Raw genomic sequence first — 18205 nt, forward strand, 5'->3', positions numbered from 1 at the left:
GTGCATATTCAACTTGTGATTCTTGACGTTCTTGAAGTTTTTGTCTAAGAGAATCACAAACAGGCAAAAGCATTTTGATTGCTTCTAATCTTTCTCTAGCTAATCTAGCCGTGTAAGACTCCGTACCCGGTGTCATTACTGATAAAATAATGATTTAATTATAGCAGGAGAGAGGATGCGACCTCAGTGAAATGTCCGGTGGGTAAACAAAACAAACATACAAATTTTGAAAAACAGGCTTTGCGTTAGTGACCTTATTATTTTCGTTTTCGTAGGAAGCTTTGCTTTTCAAAAAAGACGTTTCAGCAAAAGGTTTCTTCACCCTCTCTGCTGCTGCAATATATATATATATATATATATATATATATATATATATATATATATATATATATATATATATATATATATATATACAATGCTTTCGGGCTTTCCGTCTTCAATATTAAAGCAAAAACTGATTGACGAAAATAAAATACAGCAATGTTTACCATTTGAAAAGAGGCAATTATCACCAGAATATTTTGTTCAAAATAATAATAATTTTGGACACAGGGGATATATCCGCCTGTTCTGCGCACAGCGTTGAAAAGATGTAATATTCATTAATCGGGCAATAGAAATGAAATGCATTACTTTGGACTGTTTCTGTCAGCATTTCAGTCGAGTAATTATGTCAGGTTTATAGCTAGTTTTACAAAATTCATCGTAATAATGCCAATCAATGGCAAGATATATTAAGCAAACAAAACCGATCTTGTAAAAGAGATAGTAAAGTTCAACATTTTATAAATAAAATAATCTATTATGTGGAAGAGAAACAACAATGAATAGGATGTAATGTATTTACAAAGTCTTGCTGATGGGGAAAAATTTACTAAAGAATTTATAAACAGATTATAGGCCGGTGAATTTCTTGTGTGATTTGTGTGTGATTTGGATTTTTAACGTAGCTTTAAAAAAATTTCAGTCATATTGCTACGATGTCTGCAGTTTGACAGTTTATAGTGATGTCTAGCATTGAGGCATCATAACGCATAGATGTTTCATGATGTCCCACCCAATCACATTATCCTGACACCAGGCCGACCAGTCCTAACACTAACCTCATAATGTTGAACGCCAAGCGAGGCAGCTGTTTGTACCATTTTTGTAAGTCTTTAATATGACTCGGCCGGTGATCGAACACACGACCGCTTCCGGGGCGGACGCTCTAACCACTAGGCCACCGGAGTAGTTAGTGAATTTATTAAGAATTTATATTGTAGCGGCAGGTTGGCACGTTGGGTAGCAGACGATTTTGTAAGTGTGGAACAACTTCTTGCAAAAATGGAAACTTGGATTAAGATGCAGAATTTTTTAAGGTATACATTTCCATCTTTTATATAATGTATTTATTTTTTGTATGATTCTGTCATATATATAGTAAATAGGATTTTCAGGGTTACCGGTTCAAAAAGGTCGCAGAGTGGGCCTTCAGGTTCACATTTAGAAATCACATTTTCATATGCATTTCGAGTCGAAATGCCGGATATTTTGATACACTTTATGAATATCCCTTTTCTTAATTAAATTGCGATCGTTCTTTCTTGATACCAAATGTTGTGTTTTTTTTTTTTTTTTTTTAACCTAAAATAACACGTGATCCAATGTCTACAGAAATGACGTATCGTTGCGCAGAATTACCAGACGCGCAGAATTGGCCGACATGGTAGTATATAAATGCAGTGCCAAGTTAAACTTATCCCCCCCCCCCGAGAGTATTCATGTGCATTATATTTGGGAGGATAACAAAATAAAAAAGATTATGCCAAGCAATGAAAATAAATTTGAACTCGCTAATTTCAGTTATTTCAAACGAGAATTTCAGTTATGTCACTACTTGATAGATTACTGTGATCGGTGATATTGTCCAAACTTTAGCACAAATTTGTTGCTGCGGCTGGCAGTCTACATACAAATGGTTTGGCGGTCCGGATAATATTACAGTTTGTGTCTACAGTTTGAGTACCAGGGAGTTAGAGGCGACAAAAGTTGTAGTTAACATCAGAATTGGTCACTGGAGACGACAGACTTAATAAAGTAACAGTTTCATCTGCTTTTAACCCGTTATTAAAAGATCGCCGAATTTCTAGTTGATTTGAGTGGCTAAACATTTGTAATAGTTTCAACCGTGTTATGGTCAATACTGAGTAAAACGAAGAAAATGGCAATATTTTTCGATTTGAACGACTGGAAAAGATAAGTTCGTAATTAGAGAGGGAGCGGTACCTTTGACAATACGGTATATTTGACCCTGTGCAATAATGGGTACGATCTGACCATCACCTTGGGTACGAAACGACCAATTTCTGCTCGATACGAAACGGCTTGGCTATGGATTAACCATAATCCCCAGAGGTCACGTCTATATGTTAAGAGTAACAAATAGTTCAACACCCGCCCACCCAACTTTGTTTATTTTTATGACTTAATGTCATCTAATATATGCCCTGATTATAATTTGAACTAAGTAATATTCTTCGTAAAACGAATTAGCAAGTGTTTTTGCACATGCTTTTCGGAACTTGTCGTTGTCAAATCATGGGCAGATAGCAAGACTGGTTTTGAAAAACATCGAAACTTGTTAAATTGGAAGTCGTACGTTCTGCCTGAGGCGAATCACCAAACCCGTAAAATCGACGTGTATTCCTACAAGAACTTCCGAGGTTAATTCAAACTCTGGAGGCTCTGATGGAAATAGTCGAGATCAGTTCCGATTGCGAAAACAAGTCGGAGACGTTGCGTGACGTTAATCTGTAATGTTTTGTTCCGAATGCTGAGAACAAGACACCAGTCAGTATTTCAAGATGTCGGCGTCAGTGTGATGGTATATCCAAATAAGAGAATTTGCAAGAAAAGCAAATGATAATCAAGTACTTTCTCTTGCATTTAAATTTATAGTAGATGAAATTACAGTTCTTGATCTGTTTATGCACTCCTCCTTTTTTATATACATGTCAGTGGCCCAAGTGTTCTATTAGCGTCACCCCACCTGTCAGATTTTGATCCCGATACTGCTAATAGATGTGCTATATAGACAAGATAATTATGTTGCATTCATTTATTTTAATCAAGTGTCCAAATGATAGTGAAAGTGTGACTCACAAGGATACTTCCAGTCTAATTTACATCTTGTTTTCTTCCAACTGAAGCAGAATTTAAGCCACGAACATGCATCAAAGCGAAAAATTTCAACAGTTGCCCAGGTAAAGCACATACACCGCTAAAGTTTCTATCACTAGTATTGGCGCAAAACGCATACCAAATTCGACGGATTAACGAAAATAAAATATGGCATCGCTTACCATTTGAGAAGCGGAAATTGTCACCAGATCATTCTGTTCAAAATAATGCTAATTTTGGACACAAGGGGATACTGTCCCTGTGTTTTCATGACTCGCGATATGTCGGCTTACGCTGCGCATGGCTTTGAAAAGATGTAATGTTAATGCATTGGGCTATGGAAATGAAACACATTACTTTGGACTCTTTCTGTCAGCATTTCAGCCGAGGAAGTAGGTTAGTTTCACATCTGGTTTTACAAAATTCAGTGTTACAATGCCATTAAATAGCAAGAGATATTAAGTAAACTAAACTGATCTGGTAAAAAAAAATGAGTTCAACATTTTATAAAAATAAGCTATTTTGAAGAGAAACTACAGCAAACATGATGTAATGTGTTTACAACATCTCATTTATGGAAAATAAATTACTAAAGAATTTATAAATAGACTGTAAACCTGGGAATTTCTTGAGAAGTGTTTTTACTTGTAATTTGCATAACAGGATGGAAAAATAAATGTTTAGCTAATGATTTCTTTTATTATCTGGATAATAATTAACATACATCTATTACAACTACTTAATGAATATAAGCAGCATCTGTATGATTCAGATGTATATAAAATGTCTCCATTTATCATGTACTCATAATCCATCAAGTAACAACTTCAAACATTACATTAGGAATTTACACTATTTGTATTTTGTAAGATGTTAGTAACCATTTGCAATTATCACAAAACAACAAAAGATACATAATTGTTAATGTTCCATTAAATTGGTATTAAAACTTTATTAGGATAGAAAATGAAACCCATGTAACAAAGACAGATAAACAAAATTTTATTTTTCTTTTTTAAAATTCATATAATATTTGGGATCTAGCAGTGGACAAGTTTGGTGCCGGAAGTAGTTGCACCACACAACTTTCCAAGACAATAGACAAGAATCATGTTACTATGACTAACAATTCTGTTCCATAAATGTTACTCATAACACACATATGTTAATTAGAAGTAATCAAATTATGCAAAATCCTTAACTGGAAATGTGGTATTCATTTCAGTTTATGTGCATGTGAGTGCTATCATCCTGAAATATAAATACTCAAGAATCACTAAACAGTAATCAAGTTTTATGACTGCCAGTTTTCTTCCATTAATGTTGCATGATTTTTATTCAGGTTTGTCAGAAATTAAAAGTTTGATTGTATTGCAAAAAAGACCAAATGTGAATATTAAGGCCACCATCAGGCATGTCAATAGGATACATTGGAATTTAATTTCAGCTATGTTTATTAACATTACAGCTGTTTATGACCAGAAACGTAACATGGCTGAACACTTCCAGACAGTAAATGTTACATGAGGCTGGTTTTGATGTCAGTCATAAATAACCAGCTTGCAGGTAAACAACCTCTGATAGGTTACATGATAGTTTTTGATAACAGGAGAGCATGTGTGCTGCGTGCAAACTGAAGTCATATGCAACAGTTTGGGTTTTCAGTAAAAGTAGAACCCAGAATTTCACTCACATAACGGCAAAAGTGGATGGACATGGACAGTTTGTTTATGAATTTGTAAATTTGTCGAATGTTGAATATATAAAGGTATTTAAGTATTCTTTATTCAAACAAAATATAATATAACCCCACATTGTAGATCTTTTATTTAATTTACTGAAGTATTATGACAGGGCAAATAGTTGAACATCACATGACCGGTTGACAGATGCATCACATATAAAAGTGGAGTGATAAAAATGAAATTTTTAAAATTATATTTACAAACAGAAAGACAGTTTATACAGGTTTGAAATCAGAAGACACTAGTTTGTCTCAGACATCCATAGTTTTATGACGAAAAAAAAGCTATTTCAATTTGTTTTATATGAAAAGTAATACCACATTTTGATCTGTCATGAATGTAAAGTTTTCAGAAATGACAGGAAATTAAAAATTAACAGACATTATTTTATGTCAAATCTGTCTTTATTTTCAAAAGAGCATATGAACATATATAATAAGTAATATTTATGAGCAATTAAAGTCAGAAATGCTTTTCACAGCCTCTTTTCAACAAACACTAGCTTCTGGCAGTAGACTGTATGCACAGCCAATAACAAATTGGTTTTGTTACAGCAGCTGTGAAATGGGGGAAATGTTAAATTATTTCTTTGTTGGAAACATTTAATTTTTTTTAAACTATGCTAAAAATGGAAGACAATTTACCAGTATTTGAACAGTTCTTTAATATAGTATCAGGTTGTATTTTTAAATGAAAAATGTTTCTTCATTGTTTAGCGTTACTTAAAATCTTGGTTGAAAATGAGATGTAACTGAAGGCAACATTTTCAATCATGTAATGCCATACAGACAATTGTTTGCCATTAAACAAAACCCACTTACTCACTTTACCTAAAATAAGTCATCTTCCCATGTGTGCACTTTGACTTGTACTTGTGTGATGCAGTATTTTCAAGTACGATACTAATGTCATAAAATAGTGCTGATTAAAATCGATATTGCTGTCAATAATTTTATATAGTGAACACTTTTACATCATAAGGCAACAGGAGATCATTTTCATATCAGTCATGTGTGTCCCGAAAATTCATAAATGAGCATCACAATGCCATTTATACAAAAAGTGAGTCATTGCTGTTGCACACATTGTATTTCCTGCAGCTGTATGATATTAAATCTTGTGTTCTTACTGGCAAGATGAAGTAACTTTCCTACAGCAAGATTTCCTCAAACTTAGAATGGGCTGCAGCACATGGAGTATTCGGCAACTTAAGTACAATTCAGAGCTCTCAGGGACCCAAATGTCTGTGTCAGAAAGACATGAAATTTGTAAAAGGATGCGCTATTTCTCCCTGTAACACGTGCCTATGATATGCCTCATTAAATGCAGGGGTTTGGTGATAGATGCCTGGTACAGCTACTAAGATATACAGGACTGTATTTAATAAGGTCATATCTTTGTAGGTGCACCATTGTTGCAACAGTTGCTATTGCAAGATACTAATCATGACGGAAGTTTGGTTAGGGTGGTACTTATTGTATGGTTATGGGCTACATTCCTTTGGATCTATTCAAATCTACTTGATCTGGGTTTAGTTTTGTTATTTGGGGTTCCAGATGGTGGGTGCATATTCCTGCTTTGGTCTTACTAAGCTGAAGTAGGTCCTGTCTTTTATTTTGGATGTATGATTCTGTAATTTACATTTAAGTAATTCCAGCCGACTTGGAACTATGTTGATGTTAATATGTAGGTTATTTTTTATGCTGTCACATAATTCTTCTCCAAGGTTTGGATTGTGTTGCACATCATAATTATAACAACCAACAGCAAACATAATAATAATAATAATAATAATAATAATAATGATAATAACAATAATTTGTATGAATCAAACCAACCATACATTTTTTCTGTTCTGAATTTTGTTTTGTTCATCTTTCAACATGTCATTGATTGTTTTAATTTGATTTTTTATTTAAATTGGAGAGATAAAATTCAAACACTTTTATGGTATGTACTTCTAAGTCAAGTCCAGCTGTAGACTGCACAGACCTTGATCTGCCAGTGAATTATGTGATGGCAGATTAGGGTCTTTGTTTGCAGTTCATCTTGACTTATAAGCAAGTATATGTGGTAAGTTTGTAGAATATATTATACTCCAACATGTAGAACAGAATACTTTTTCATATCAAATCGTTTTATTAGCATAAGTACAAATTCTTTTCAATACAAGAACATAATAGTACGAGTAAGTGGGTATTTGGTACTCTGGTGTATATGGAGTACAGTGTACTCCACCTGCACTGGCAACCACTCTAGTTATCTAGTGGTTAGAGTGTCCGCCTCAGATATGGGAGGTTGTGGGTTTGATCCCTGGCCGAGTCATACCAGAGACTTATAAAAATAGTTCTAACATTTGCCTCGCTAAGCGCTCAGCATTAAGAGGTTAGTGTTAGGACTATTCGGCCTGGTGTCAGGATAATATATCTGGGTGGGACATCATGCTACATTTCTGCAGCATGATGCCCAAGTGCTAGACATCACTATAAACTGCCACACTGCAGACATTGTAGCGATATGACTTAAAAATTGTTAAAGCTATGTTAAAAATCCAAATCACACACACACACCACCTGCACTGGAACTAATATTATGATGTTGGTATCCAATGGTTATTCAAGTTTCTGGTATCTTGAAGCTGTTTTAACCCAACTGTATACATTGGCTGTTTTTAATTAAACTGTATACATTGGCTGTTTTTAATCAACCCTGTATGTATTGGCTGTTTATAATCATCCCTGTAATCATTGGTTGTTTTAATCAACCCTGTATACATTGGCTGTTTATAATCAAACCTGTATACATTGGTTTTAAAAAAAATCACACTATTTAGATTGTTTTTAATCAACGTGTATAGATTGGTGGTTGTTAATCAGACTATACATTGGCATTTTTTAATCAAACTGTATACAGATGCCTGTTTTAATCTAGCAGTATACATTGGTTGGACATAATTAAATGTGCTTCACATTGATTTTTTGTCAAAGATCAAAATCTTGATAAGTGAACATTTTATTTTTGTATCTGCGTAAATTAATTCATGATTCTTAAAGCCACTTTCAAACCTCATAGATGGGGCCCCGAGTTGCCGAGTGGTCTAAAGTGCTCACTGTTACAGATCACTGCGATCTCACCTCTGTTTGTGTCGGTTCGAGTCTTGGATTCGGCTAATGTGGTTATGTGAGAAAGCTTGCCAGTAGCTTCTCGTGGGTCAGTGGTTCTTTCCGGGGGTTTTCCGGGTTCTTCCTCCACCATTAATACTGGCCGCCATGTATAGCCTATCTTGTGGTGAAAAATGGCATTAAACCCTACAACAACAACAACAATAAACCTAATAGATGGGCTGCATTTCAGTAACGACAGAACCCTATATTTAATAGTTGCACAATAACAGTTAGGCTAATTTGGAATTGCCAAAAGTTCCATTTATGTGTGCTGTCATCAGTATCTTTTATTTTCAGGATGAGACAAGCCATTGTAACGAACCCACTTTGGACAGCACTGAAACACAAGCGACATATGATACCACTTGTTATCCCTTTTTTAGGATGCAGATTTATGTTTCTTGGGACCTCAGAAAGAGTTTTGCTGGCCAAAATATGGAGTACCAAAGAAGTCACATACAAAATCAATCATTGGCAAACCTTTGTTACCTCTGAAATTCATTTGAAGAGACCGAAATCTGATGAAGAAGAAGCTGTGGAAGTAATAAAAACACCATTAAAAGTCTCAGTGGTGCAGGTTTTCGATCCTCAAGGATTATTCATTGGTAAAATGCCAATAACTAAAGCCCGAAAATTTGCAGAAGAGAAGAAGATGGTCCTTTTCCAAATGAAGTCTACAGTTGATGATCCAAACATTAATCAAAGACTTGCATGCTATAAAATGACTGCCCCTGAGGACTTACTGGAGGAAAGAAAGAAAGACAAACAGAGCAAATCAAAGGACAAAAGTGAAAAAGTATTTGTAATAAAAGACAAAATAAATGACCATGATTTGTCTGTAAAGGTAAACAAAATTAAACAGGAGTTGGAAGATGGATGTGTAGTGAAAATTACAATCAAAGCAACTGGTTCACAGGTGAGTTGAGGAAATTTTTTTCCTTCTCTTTTGACATTTGTTAAATTATATTTTGGAAAATATTATTTCACTTTTTTAAAATAGATTTGAGTTGACAGTTTATGGGGCTTGGATCAGGGGTGGGTGGGGTCTTGTGAGGAGAGAGTTGAGGAATCAGTAGATGAAAAGCATGGTGAGTTTAGACGGAAAGCCATCAAAGTTACTCTAATATAATGTTGTCTTCCATAACAGTCTCCCTTCTCAAATGACAGTATTGTATATTTTGGAACTGATTTTCCCCATCTCCATTGCATCTTTATAGCTTTTCACTTCTAAACGGCAGCCATCAACCTAACCCACCCAAAATTTACACTACCATCATCAGATACTAACTGTATTCATATATTATCTTGAATGTGTTATATTCCTTATTGAAATAGTAGACATTTACATGTTTCTTAGTGCAAATACAGTGTGACCCCACTATAACACGGTACTTGGGAGCCATAGAACCCGACCGCGTTATAGACCCAACTGTGTTATAGACCCAACTGTGTTATAAGCAACCAGGTCAGTTAGGTGAAGAAATTGTACTCCCCCCCCAACAAAAAAAAAATGGAGGTGGGTGTGTGTAGGTAATAAATGTGGGCGGTACAATACGTGCTTCATTGGCATAGTTAGCATCTTAAATTGATGCATATTAAATGAGAGATACACCTGTAGTGAAAACAGAGAAGACATATATAATAGAGAACCACAAATTGGTACATATATGTGAATCCAGTTTATATATAAATGTCTAAAATATAGCATGAAGAGTATCAACACCATGTACTCACCTGCGAACCTCATCATATACATTGAATCCACAATACACGTGCTTCCATCGAAAATATGGACGACCACACAGCTTTAAAATATTCACTAATTTTGTAACAGGTCATATTGGTTTGATTTCAGTGGACAACTGTAGCACAATCATGTCACAAATGACGGAGCACATTTACTTATCTGCATGTGCCAAGTTGGTAAAAGTTAGTTTGCGTTTTAAGTCGCCATTTGTAGCGTTTGTAAACATACACTTTTTCCCTACAAGAAAGAAACTTTCACAGCACAGTTATCGTGTTCAGTCACGTTGGAAAATGCAAAAATCTATCAGATTCCATCATTTTTATTTAAGTTTGGTACTGACTTCTTTCTTTGGAAAAAAGTTCTTTGGTCTTATTTGAAAGATTGTAGTCAGCTTTCTTTGATGAAGGGTGCATACGCTATTGAAGTCACCGCTAAAGAACAGCTTTGGAGAATGTTTCCTTTGAAATTTCAACAACTAATTGTATCTGGGTACATTTTTAAAATGGAATTGGCCATCGTTTGAACTATTCTAGTTACTGTCCCTCCAAGCCTATTGAATAAACCAATAAATAAGATGTATTTTTAAATAATTTTTTTCATACATTTGTGATAGCAGCATGATGTTGCCTTCCACGCATGCGTCTGAAAATTAACAATGGTTAGCGGATGATAGAGACACAGGTGTTCTGATGACAGGGATTATTAAAGAAAATGTGAGTGTTCTGAAGGATCTATTTTTGAGTGAAAAGAAGAGGAATTTTACTTACCATCCACATACAAATGTCAGTCTTTGTAAATATATTAATTACTAGCAAGCAGCCAAAAATCCATTGAGAGATATATTACGAGACAATGCCTCGTCCGGCTGATCTCCATTACCAGAAATGTCAACAAAAAAGCGGGTATTTCACAACATACAGAACTCATTGCTAGATGTCAAGATAGGTGGATTATGATTATAACAATGCACTGTTTAGATGGTTTGTCAATATAGACAAAGAATTTGTTTATGTAACAATAGATACATTTCAGTGCATTTTATATCCAGTTTGCGGCTTCCTTTCATGGGGCCTCTGAATTTCTGCACTCCAAACCAATGGTTATATATAAAAAGTTTAAACAGTCAACAATGTCACCAATGAAAGAAAAATCACCACAATGTATGTTTTGCAATCAATAAGGAAAAACAATCCAAGTTTGCGACATTGGCGAAGAACTGTGCGATCCCAGAATAAACTTTTTATGCAGTATTTTTTGTACTTTTATGAAGAAAAAAATACTTTTCCGTGTATGAGTAAAAATACATATAAAATTTCATTAGCCAAGCCATGATCGTCTTGTATTATTCCAACGTGATCTCTTCCCCAAAATGATAATAAACTTTTTACATTTTTTTTCTTACTTTTTAAGAAAGATTTTTTCTTGTGCACAAGAAAAATACACGTATATTAAATTTTTGGAAGCCACACCACGACTGTGTTATATCCAAATTCATGTTATAACGGAGCGCGCTATAGTGGGGTCACACTGTACATGTATTCTCTTCTTAAAAGTGATTTAGGTTGGCAAAAACTTGACATTGGAATCTGTGTGTTTCTGCCCATCAGTTCCTCTCTCCACACCTTAATTTAGCTCAGTCTTAAAGGTTTTTAAGGGGGGATCTCTTGTTTATTTTGAGATACTTTCATCAACCAAGCATGCAGTGGGTATCATCAAATGACATCTCAGCTGTGTTAATATAAATGACCAATTTCACGTACCTTCCAGTGTTGAAACAAATGAAAACTGTTTCAGAGTTGACGAATAGATGTTTACTGGTTAGATACCAGAACAGATTATGGGATGACCTGTTGTCTGATTCTCTTAGTGTTATACTGTTTCTAAACTACTGGAATGTAACTTTACATACACTTTCATCTCATGGTTTAGTTGGTCATAAATGAAAATGGTGATGTGCAGATATTCAGTATGACTGCCACAGCTGCCTTCTTGACACTGTTGATAATACCACTTCTGCTGAATGGATGGGCATATCACAATGATGGTTTCACTGAAAGATTGTTTTTATGATGTCTAGTTAATCTTAAACGAAAATGTTGCTGTTCTGATGTGCAATATGGCTGCTATGGCAGGCATCTTGAAAATCTTATTATTGCTATTCCTCCTGAACAGAGAACCATATTGACATTGGGTTTTGCCAGCAGCCTTTTTATGGTGTCTAGTTAGTGCTAAATGAAAATGGTTTGGCCTGGACATCCAATATGGCTGTCACAGTGGCCATCTTGAAATCTTGTTATGCTTATCATGAAATCTGCTTATTGTTCCTTTTTCTGCACAGAAAGTCATATCTGCATGGTTATTTCACTGTAAGACTTTTTATGGTGACTTGTTTGTCTTAAATAACAAATTTGATACAGTATCTAGAATTGCCACCGCAGCTGCTATCTGGAAAATCTTAGTGCTACTTCTTCTACATGGAAGGTCATATCACCATCTGGCTATCACCAGAAGACTTCGTGTGATGTCTAGTTGGTACTAAACGAATGTGGTGCTGATCTGATATCATGTATGGCCACCATGGCAGCCATCTTGAAAATCTTGTTATTGCTACTCCTAAATATGAAGCCAAAGTGACCTGGGGTTTTCACAAAAACACTAATTATGATATCTAGCTAGTCTTGAATGAAAATGATGCTGATCTGACCACAGATATATCCACCATGGCAGTAATCTTGAAAATCTTTATCACTACTCCTCCTGAATACAAGATTCATATGATGTCTAGAAAGTCTGAAGAAAGTATTGGGGGGGGGAGTGCTTTTACCAGACCAGGAAAAATATCTAAAATAAAGATTTTGCTCATTGGTTTTTTGTTTTATATCTTTTGAAATTATGAGATGTTTGGTTTTGTTTTCATCTGTTAGCACAAGTTTCTTATCACCATTCCTTCTTAACTTCTTGGGGGATTGCCATGAAACCTTTGCACACACATTCATCCAATGGTCTAATAGCCATCTTGAAAATTTTGTTATCGCTACCCCTCCTGAATCAATGGTTATATCAACAGGTTGTTTTCACTATGAGTCTTCTACTGATGTCTCGTTGGTACTACATCATAATGGTGCCAATCTGACATCTAATTTGGCTACCTTTTTGAAAATCCAGTTTGTCACTCCTCTTCTTGATATATCAACATCAAGTTTTCACTAGAAAGGCTTCTTGTGATGTCTGGATGGTAATGAATGAAAAGAGTGCTGATCTGATGTACTGTATGACCGCCACAGCAGCCATCTTGAGATCTTGTTATCACTACTTTTCCAGAACACATAAAGTTATGTTGATATTGAGCTTTTATCAGAAGACGTCTTATGATGTTTAGTCGGTCCTAAATGAAAATGGAGCCATTTGTACATCCAACATGACTGCCTCAGTGGCCATCTTGAGAATCTTGTTATCACTATTCCAGGATGAAAGATTGTGACAGCATGAGGTTTTCATTGAAAGACTTATGATGTCTAGTTGGTCCTGAATGAAAATGTTGCTGATCTAATGTCAGATATGGCCACTACAGCAGCCATCTTGATAATAATGTTATTGCTGATAATAATGTTATTGCTGCACCTTCAGAACCAAAATGTCATATTAATGTTGAGTTTTCACCATTAGATATCTTATGATATTTATTTGTTCTAAATAAAAACATTGCCAAAGTTACATGTCCAATATGGCTGCCACATTGACCATCTTGAGAAACTTGTTATCACTATTATAGATTGAAAGATTATATCAAAATGGGGTTTTCACTGGAAGACTTCTTATGGTATCTGTTTGGTTGTTAATGAAAATGATGCCAATCTGGACCCAATGTGGCCACCACAATGGTCATCTTAAATTTTGTACTATGAATAGTCCAAAACAGCTGGCCATATCAACACCATGCCTTTGTTTGAAGGCTTATGATGTGTAGTTGTTCAGAACTGGATGAATCTGATCTCAAATATGAAAATCTTATTTTCATAACTCTTCCAAATTGGAAAGTTGTATCAAAATGTGGTTTTCACCATAATATTTCTTTTAATATCTTGTTGGTCCTACATTATAATGGTGCTGATCTGATGCCCATTGAGGCCATCTTTAAATTTTCTTATCACTGTTCCTCTTAAATGGAAAGTCATTTTGACATGCATTTTCATCAGAGTTCTTATGGTGCCTAGTTTGTCCATTAAAATATGGAAGATGTATGTATCACTCGATGGCAGCAGTATCAATAATAACATAGGTTTTACCTGAAACTCATCTGTATGCATGTAAGTTGCAAAGGTTTGGAAGGATAGCTGTCATAGATGATATGTAGAATCAGGAAGGACTGCCCTTAAATTTCATGGCACCTCAGTTCTCCTTCTGCTTGAATATTAAAAACTATAATCTCTATAATAAAAAAGGCAGGCAAAAAATAAGATTCCATTTATTTTTGGGTAATGAAGTATATTTCCTTCTTAACAATACAATGACCATACATTTTGAGTAAATAATTAAGATCTTTCTTGAATGAATATGTAATGGAGACCAATCTTTTATGAGTGTATAATTGAGACCTATCTTTATGAGTATATAATTGAGACCAATATTGTATGAATCTAAAATAGAGATCTATCATTTATGAGTATATAATGGAAACAAAGATGAATTAAGATCTTGAATTTAAACTTGTATGTCATTGATTACAGATTTGCAAATTTTCTTATCTCTTTTCAGGGACAAGAAGGAAATTTAATGACTAAGGTTTTCAAAAAGATAACTGATGATACTAAAGATCTTGCAATAGTAACCAAGGCTGGTGCAGATTTAGCCACAGAAATTAAATTTGCTTTGAAGAGAAAAGAAGAAAAGAAAGAACAAACAGTGAATGTTTGATTGCACTTCTGTCTTATTCATTTTATGAAATTGAGAACTCAGTTGTGGAGGCTGTCTTCAATTGAATGTTGGCTATGGCTATCTTCCATATATATATATATATATATATATATATATAAAATTTTCAAAATGGAATCGTGGGGACACTTTTGTCTTAAACTGAGGAACACATATGCAAAACTGTTGACCAAAGTTTAGATATATACAGCAGTCCCATATCTGACTTTTAATCATTTCATAATGAAGGGCCTTCCTGTAAGGGAGTTTATATATATATATATACATATATGAATGAAAATGTCATTTTTCTTTTTGTCAGTCTTTGTCCCTCTTTAATTTTGAAACATTGTTAAAGCTGCATTAAAAATCCAAATCACACACACACACAATTTAATTTTGTCTTGATCTGTCTTTTTGTCTGTTTTTCATTATTCAGATTTATAGGAATTGTATTTTACTAATCAGAGAGCCACATCAAATTTGATGGTTTTGTTTATAAATTTAATTCATGGATAACAATGCCTCACAAAATTACAGAAAGAACACTGTTTCCTGGGTCTTCAGATTTATTCTTTGTAGCAATATTAAAATTCCCCAAAATTGGTATCCATTGAAAAATGGTGAATTAACTTTTTTTTATAGGGTTCGGATGCAGTCCTAATAACAGTACAAATTTTGCACTGGCAAAAATGTGCCAGCATCTTGTTTGATAGGTGAATAATTTTTTTTAGTTCTACTGGTCATAGACCAGATCGTATGGGCTTATTTCAGTGGTCCATTATTCAGTCTCCATCTGTTCATTTAGCAAAAGTTTGTTATCACTACTCCTCGTAAGCTACTTGAAGGATTGCCGTGAAAGTTTGTTGACACATTCATCCCAAGGTCTATTTTGGTCATAATGAAAAAGGTGCTGCTGAGACATCCAATATGGCCAGCACATTAGCCATCATGAAAATCTTGTAACTGTGACTTCTGCTGTATAGATTGTCATATCAACGCTGGGTTTTTCGTTGAAAGACTTCTTATGAGGCCTTATGAAATGTTATTTGTTATTTAATAATAATTCCTGTATCGTATATACTCCTGTATAAGCCAGATATTTTAAGAGAGAAAAAAAAGCCCTGGAGGACGAGAGGTCGGCTTATCCAAGGTCCATTGTCTAAACTTGTTGTTTTGTTGACTTCTGTAATGGCCGTAAATCTTGGGACATGAAAAAATATTTTTTCTGTGTCCTAAGGCATATGCATGTAAAAAAATCATTTTCGGTGTCCCAACACTTATTAAACTGTTATAAAATACAATAATTAATTTTGTTATTATGTTGCATGTGCATATTTTCTGATTTCTCCAACGCAAAATTAAATAAAGTAAATATAGACTTCATAATTTGCGGTCCAGTTGAAGTTACCTGGGAGACCAGGCTGAACTACAATGTATAGTACTTACACAGTGCAAAGCATGCATAGCGTCACTTAAATCCTTATTTATTTCCAAACATATTAGATGCAAATTTTGCTTTATTCATTGTTTCGACCAAATTGCATTCTTCCAGATAACATTTCAGCTAGTCCTTAATAGCTGTTTCTTTTATGTTGAATAATGTGCTCACAAGTTACTCATTTTCAATTTTCAATTAAATAAGCGATCCTACAAACTGAGGTAATATCTATGAAAATGTACGCACATTGTACAAGGCACATAATCAGCATAACTTGTATGTTCACAAAGAGTGGTAATAATATGGGGTAAAATTCACATTAAAATCAACTAATCATCATCAATCTGTTTTTGTGTTTCGGTGTCTCCTTTGTTGATAGTTGGTCTGATTTGTTTTCAGACAGCAATACAGGCTAGTTATTATTAAAACTCAGAAACTGGTTTGTGTTAAGGGGGTATTTAGACTGGCAACTTATACCAGTACATTGATGTGTAATTGCCTTTCATTCCATAATAATAGTGTGATTACCGTAGTTTTGTAAAATGGGTTGTAAAACATACATGTAAACTTTTCAAAATCCAAGTAGGGAGACTGAATAAAAAAATAGGGAGGTTGGGACCAAAAATCAGGAGGTTTTTGGTGGCATTTTTAAAACCTTGTTTCACTAAATATTGACCAATCTTATGGGTCCAATATGCATGAAATTTGCAAAGGATGTGTCATTTTCCCCTGTGACGCCCCTTATTTTCCTCCAGGACATGCCTTATTTTCATATTCAGGTCAACTGTGACCAAACTGCACAATAGCTAAAGGTTAGTCTTATGTAAACAAGCAACTAATTAAAAGTTAATCCTGCTTATCGATGCATGCAACTGTTTTGTGAAAACAACTGGCCCTCTGTCATAATTCAGAGAAACCCATGTTCTACACTACTGTGTGTTATGCAAGCATCAGCAATTGATCGGCAAATAAAGGATTCCCAATTTTGGTGAACCAAAATGCACCTAAATAGACAGCCTCATGGTACTGTACATGTGGCAACTATTTTCCCCCTTGTATATCCAACCTTATTTCCTTATTGTCACTTGTAAAGCATTTAGTATTGTTTACAATAAACATATTTAGTCTGAATTAGTCTTTTGATGACACATATGGTGCGAGTTATGTATTTAATGATGGTAATTAACGTTTGTGTAAACAGTATAAAAATGCCAGTTGTTCACTCGTGAAAGTTTCTTTGGTGTAAATGGCACTATAGCATATGGAGTTAAAGCATTCATAGTGATCATTCTTGGGATTGAAATTAATTGTCGACAGTTTTATTGTTGTGGTTTATTTTTTGTTCTGGTTTATTTTCAGATTTTTGTATTCTTGTAATGATTAAACTTTACATTCTACTTTACTGAAGAAGCATATTCTTTCTAGTAAAGTAATTATTTCGTCACAACAATATTAACAGGTGATACAACAGAACATGGCTTCTATGGATATATCTATTTATATAGGACTTTTTTTTAAGGATAAATGAAAATCAAAGACATAATATAATAATCGAGAGTTCTATGCGAAAATCAGGAAATATGAAATTGGGAGCTAGTCATGAAACGACCCTAAAAATCTGTAGTTTTTTTTCTTCCCCTCCTGGCGTGAGAGTTGACAGGTATGGTGTAAGGTCACTTACATCAAAGCAAACTACAACGCAGCTTTTATGGCATTAACATAATTTTTGAAGCATTATTTCTGAATCTTCTTTTTAGTATTATGGAGATATTGTTTAAGTTTAGTGCAGTGGCGCCTATGATTTGACTCTAAGGGATGTACTTCATTCAGTGCATGTTTAAAGCTACAATGTACATGCGGTGGCACCATTACGTAAATACATTCTGTTGCCTAATTGAGAGCATTGAATCAAACCGTATTTTTGTTTGTTGTGTTGTCATACTGGGATCACATTTTAATACATTAGGTATTTACAGTTTCAAGGCAAAATAAAAATGTAATTACTGGTGCACTGATATAAAATGTCCAATGCAAT

At 34.4% G+C, this 18205-nt stretch overlaps 1 protein-coding gene across 2 annotated transcripts; it reads left to right on the forward strand.

Annotated features, from left to right (window-relative positions):
- Nucleotides 1-2822: 2822 nt before the first annotated feature.
- On the forward strand, nucleotides 2823-14844 carry LOC149797693 (uncharacterized). 2 transcript variants are annotated; one of them, XM_089962620.1, is made up of 3 exons: nucleotides 2823-2912; nucleotides 8369-8987; nucleotides 14574-14844. In XM_089962620.1, exons 1-3 carry the CDS (start codon nucleotides 2902-2904, stop codon nucleotides 14730-14732), a joined length of 789 nt encoding a protein of 262 aa, XP_089818746.1. In that variant the 5' UTR covers nucleotides 2823-2901; the 3' UTR covers nucleotides 14733-14844. The 2 variants fall into 2 exon arrangements, with proteins under 2 accessions (XP_089818746.1, XP_089818745.1); XM_089962619.1 differs by lacking the exon at nucleotides 2823-2912 and adding an exon at nucleotides 2961-3245.
- Nucleotides 14845-18205: the final 3361 nt, after the last annotated feature.

Source organism: Sinohyriopsis cumingii, chromosome 6 (genome assembly GCF_028554795.1).
Source record: "Sinohyriopsis cumingii isolate HCF-2022 chromosome 6, ASM2855479v2, whole genome shotgun sequence".
NCBI classification, from domain to species: Eukaryota; Metazoa; Mollusca; class Bivalvia; order Unionida; family Unionidae; genus Sinohyriopsis; species Sinohyriopsis cumingii.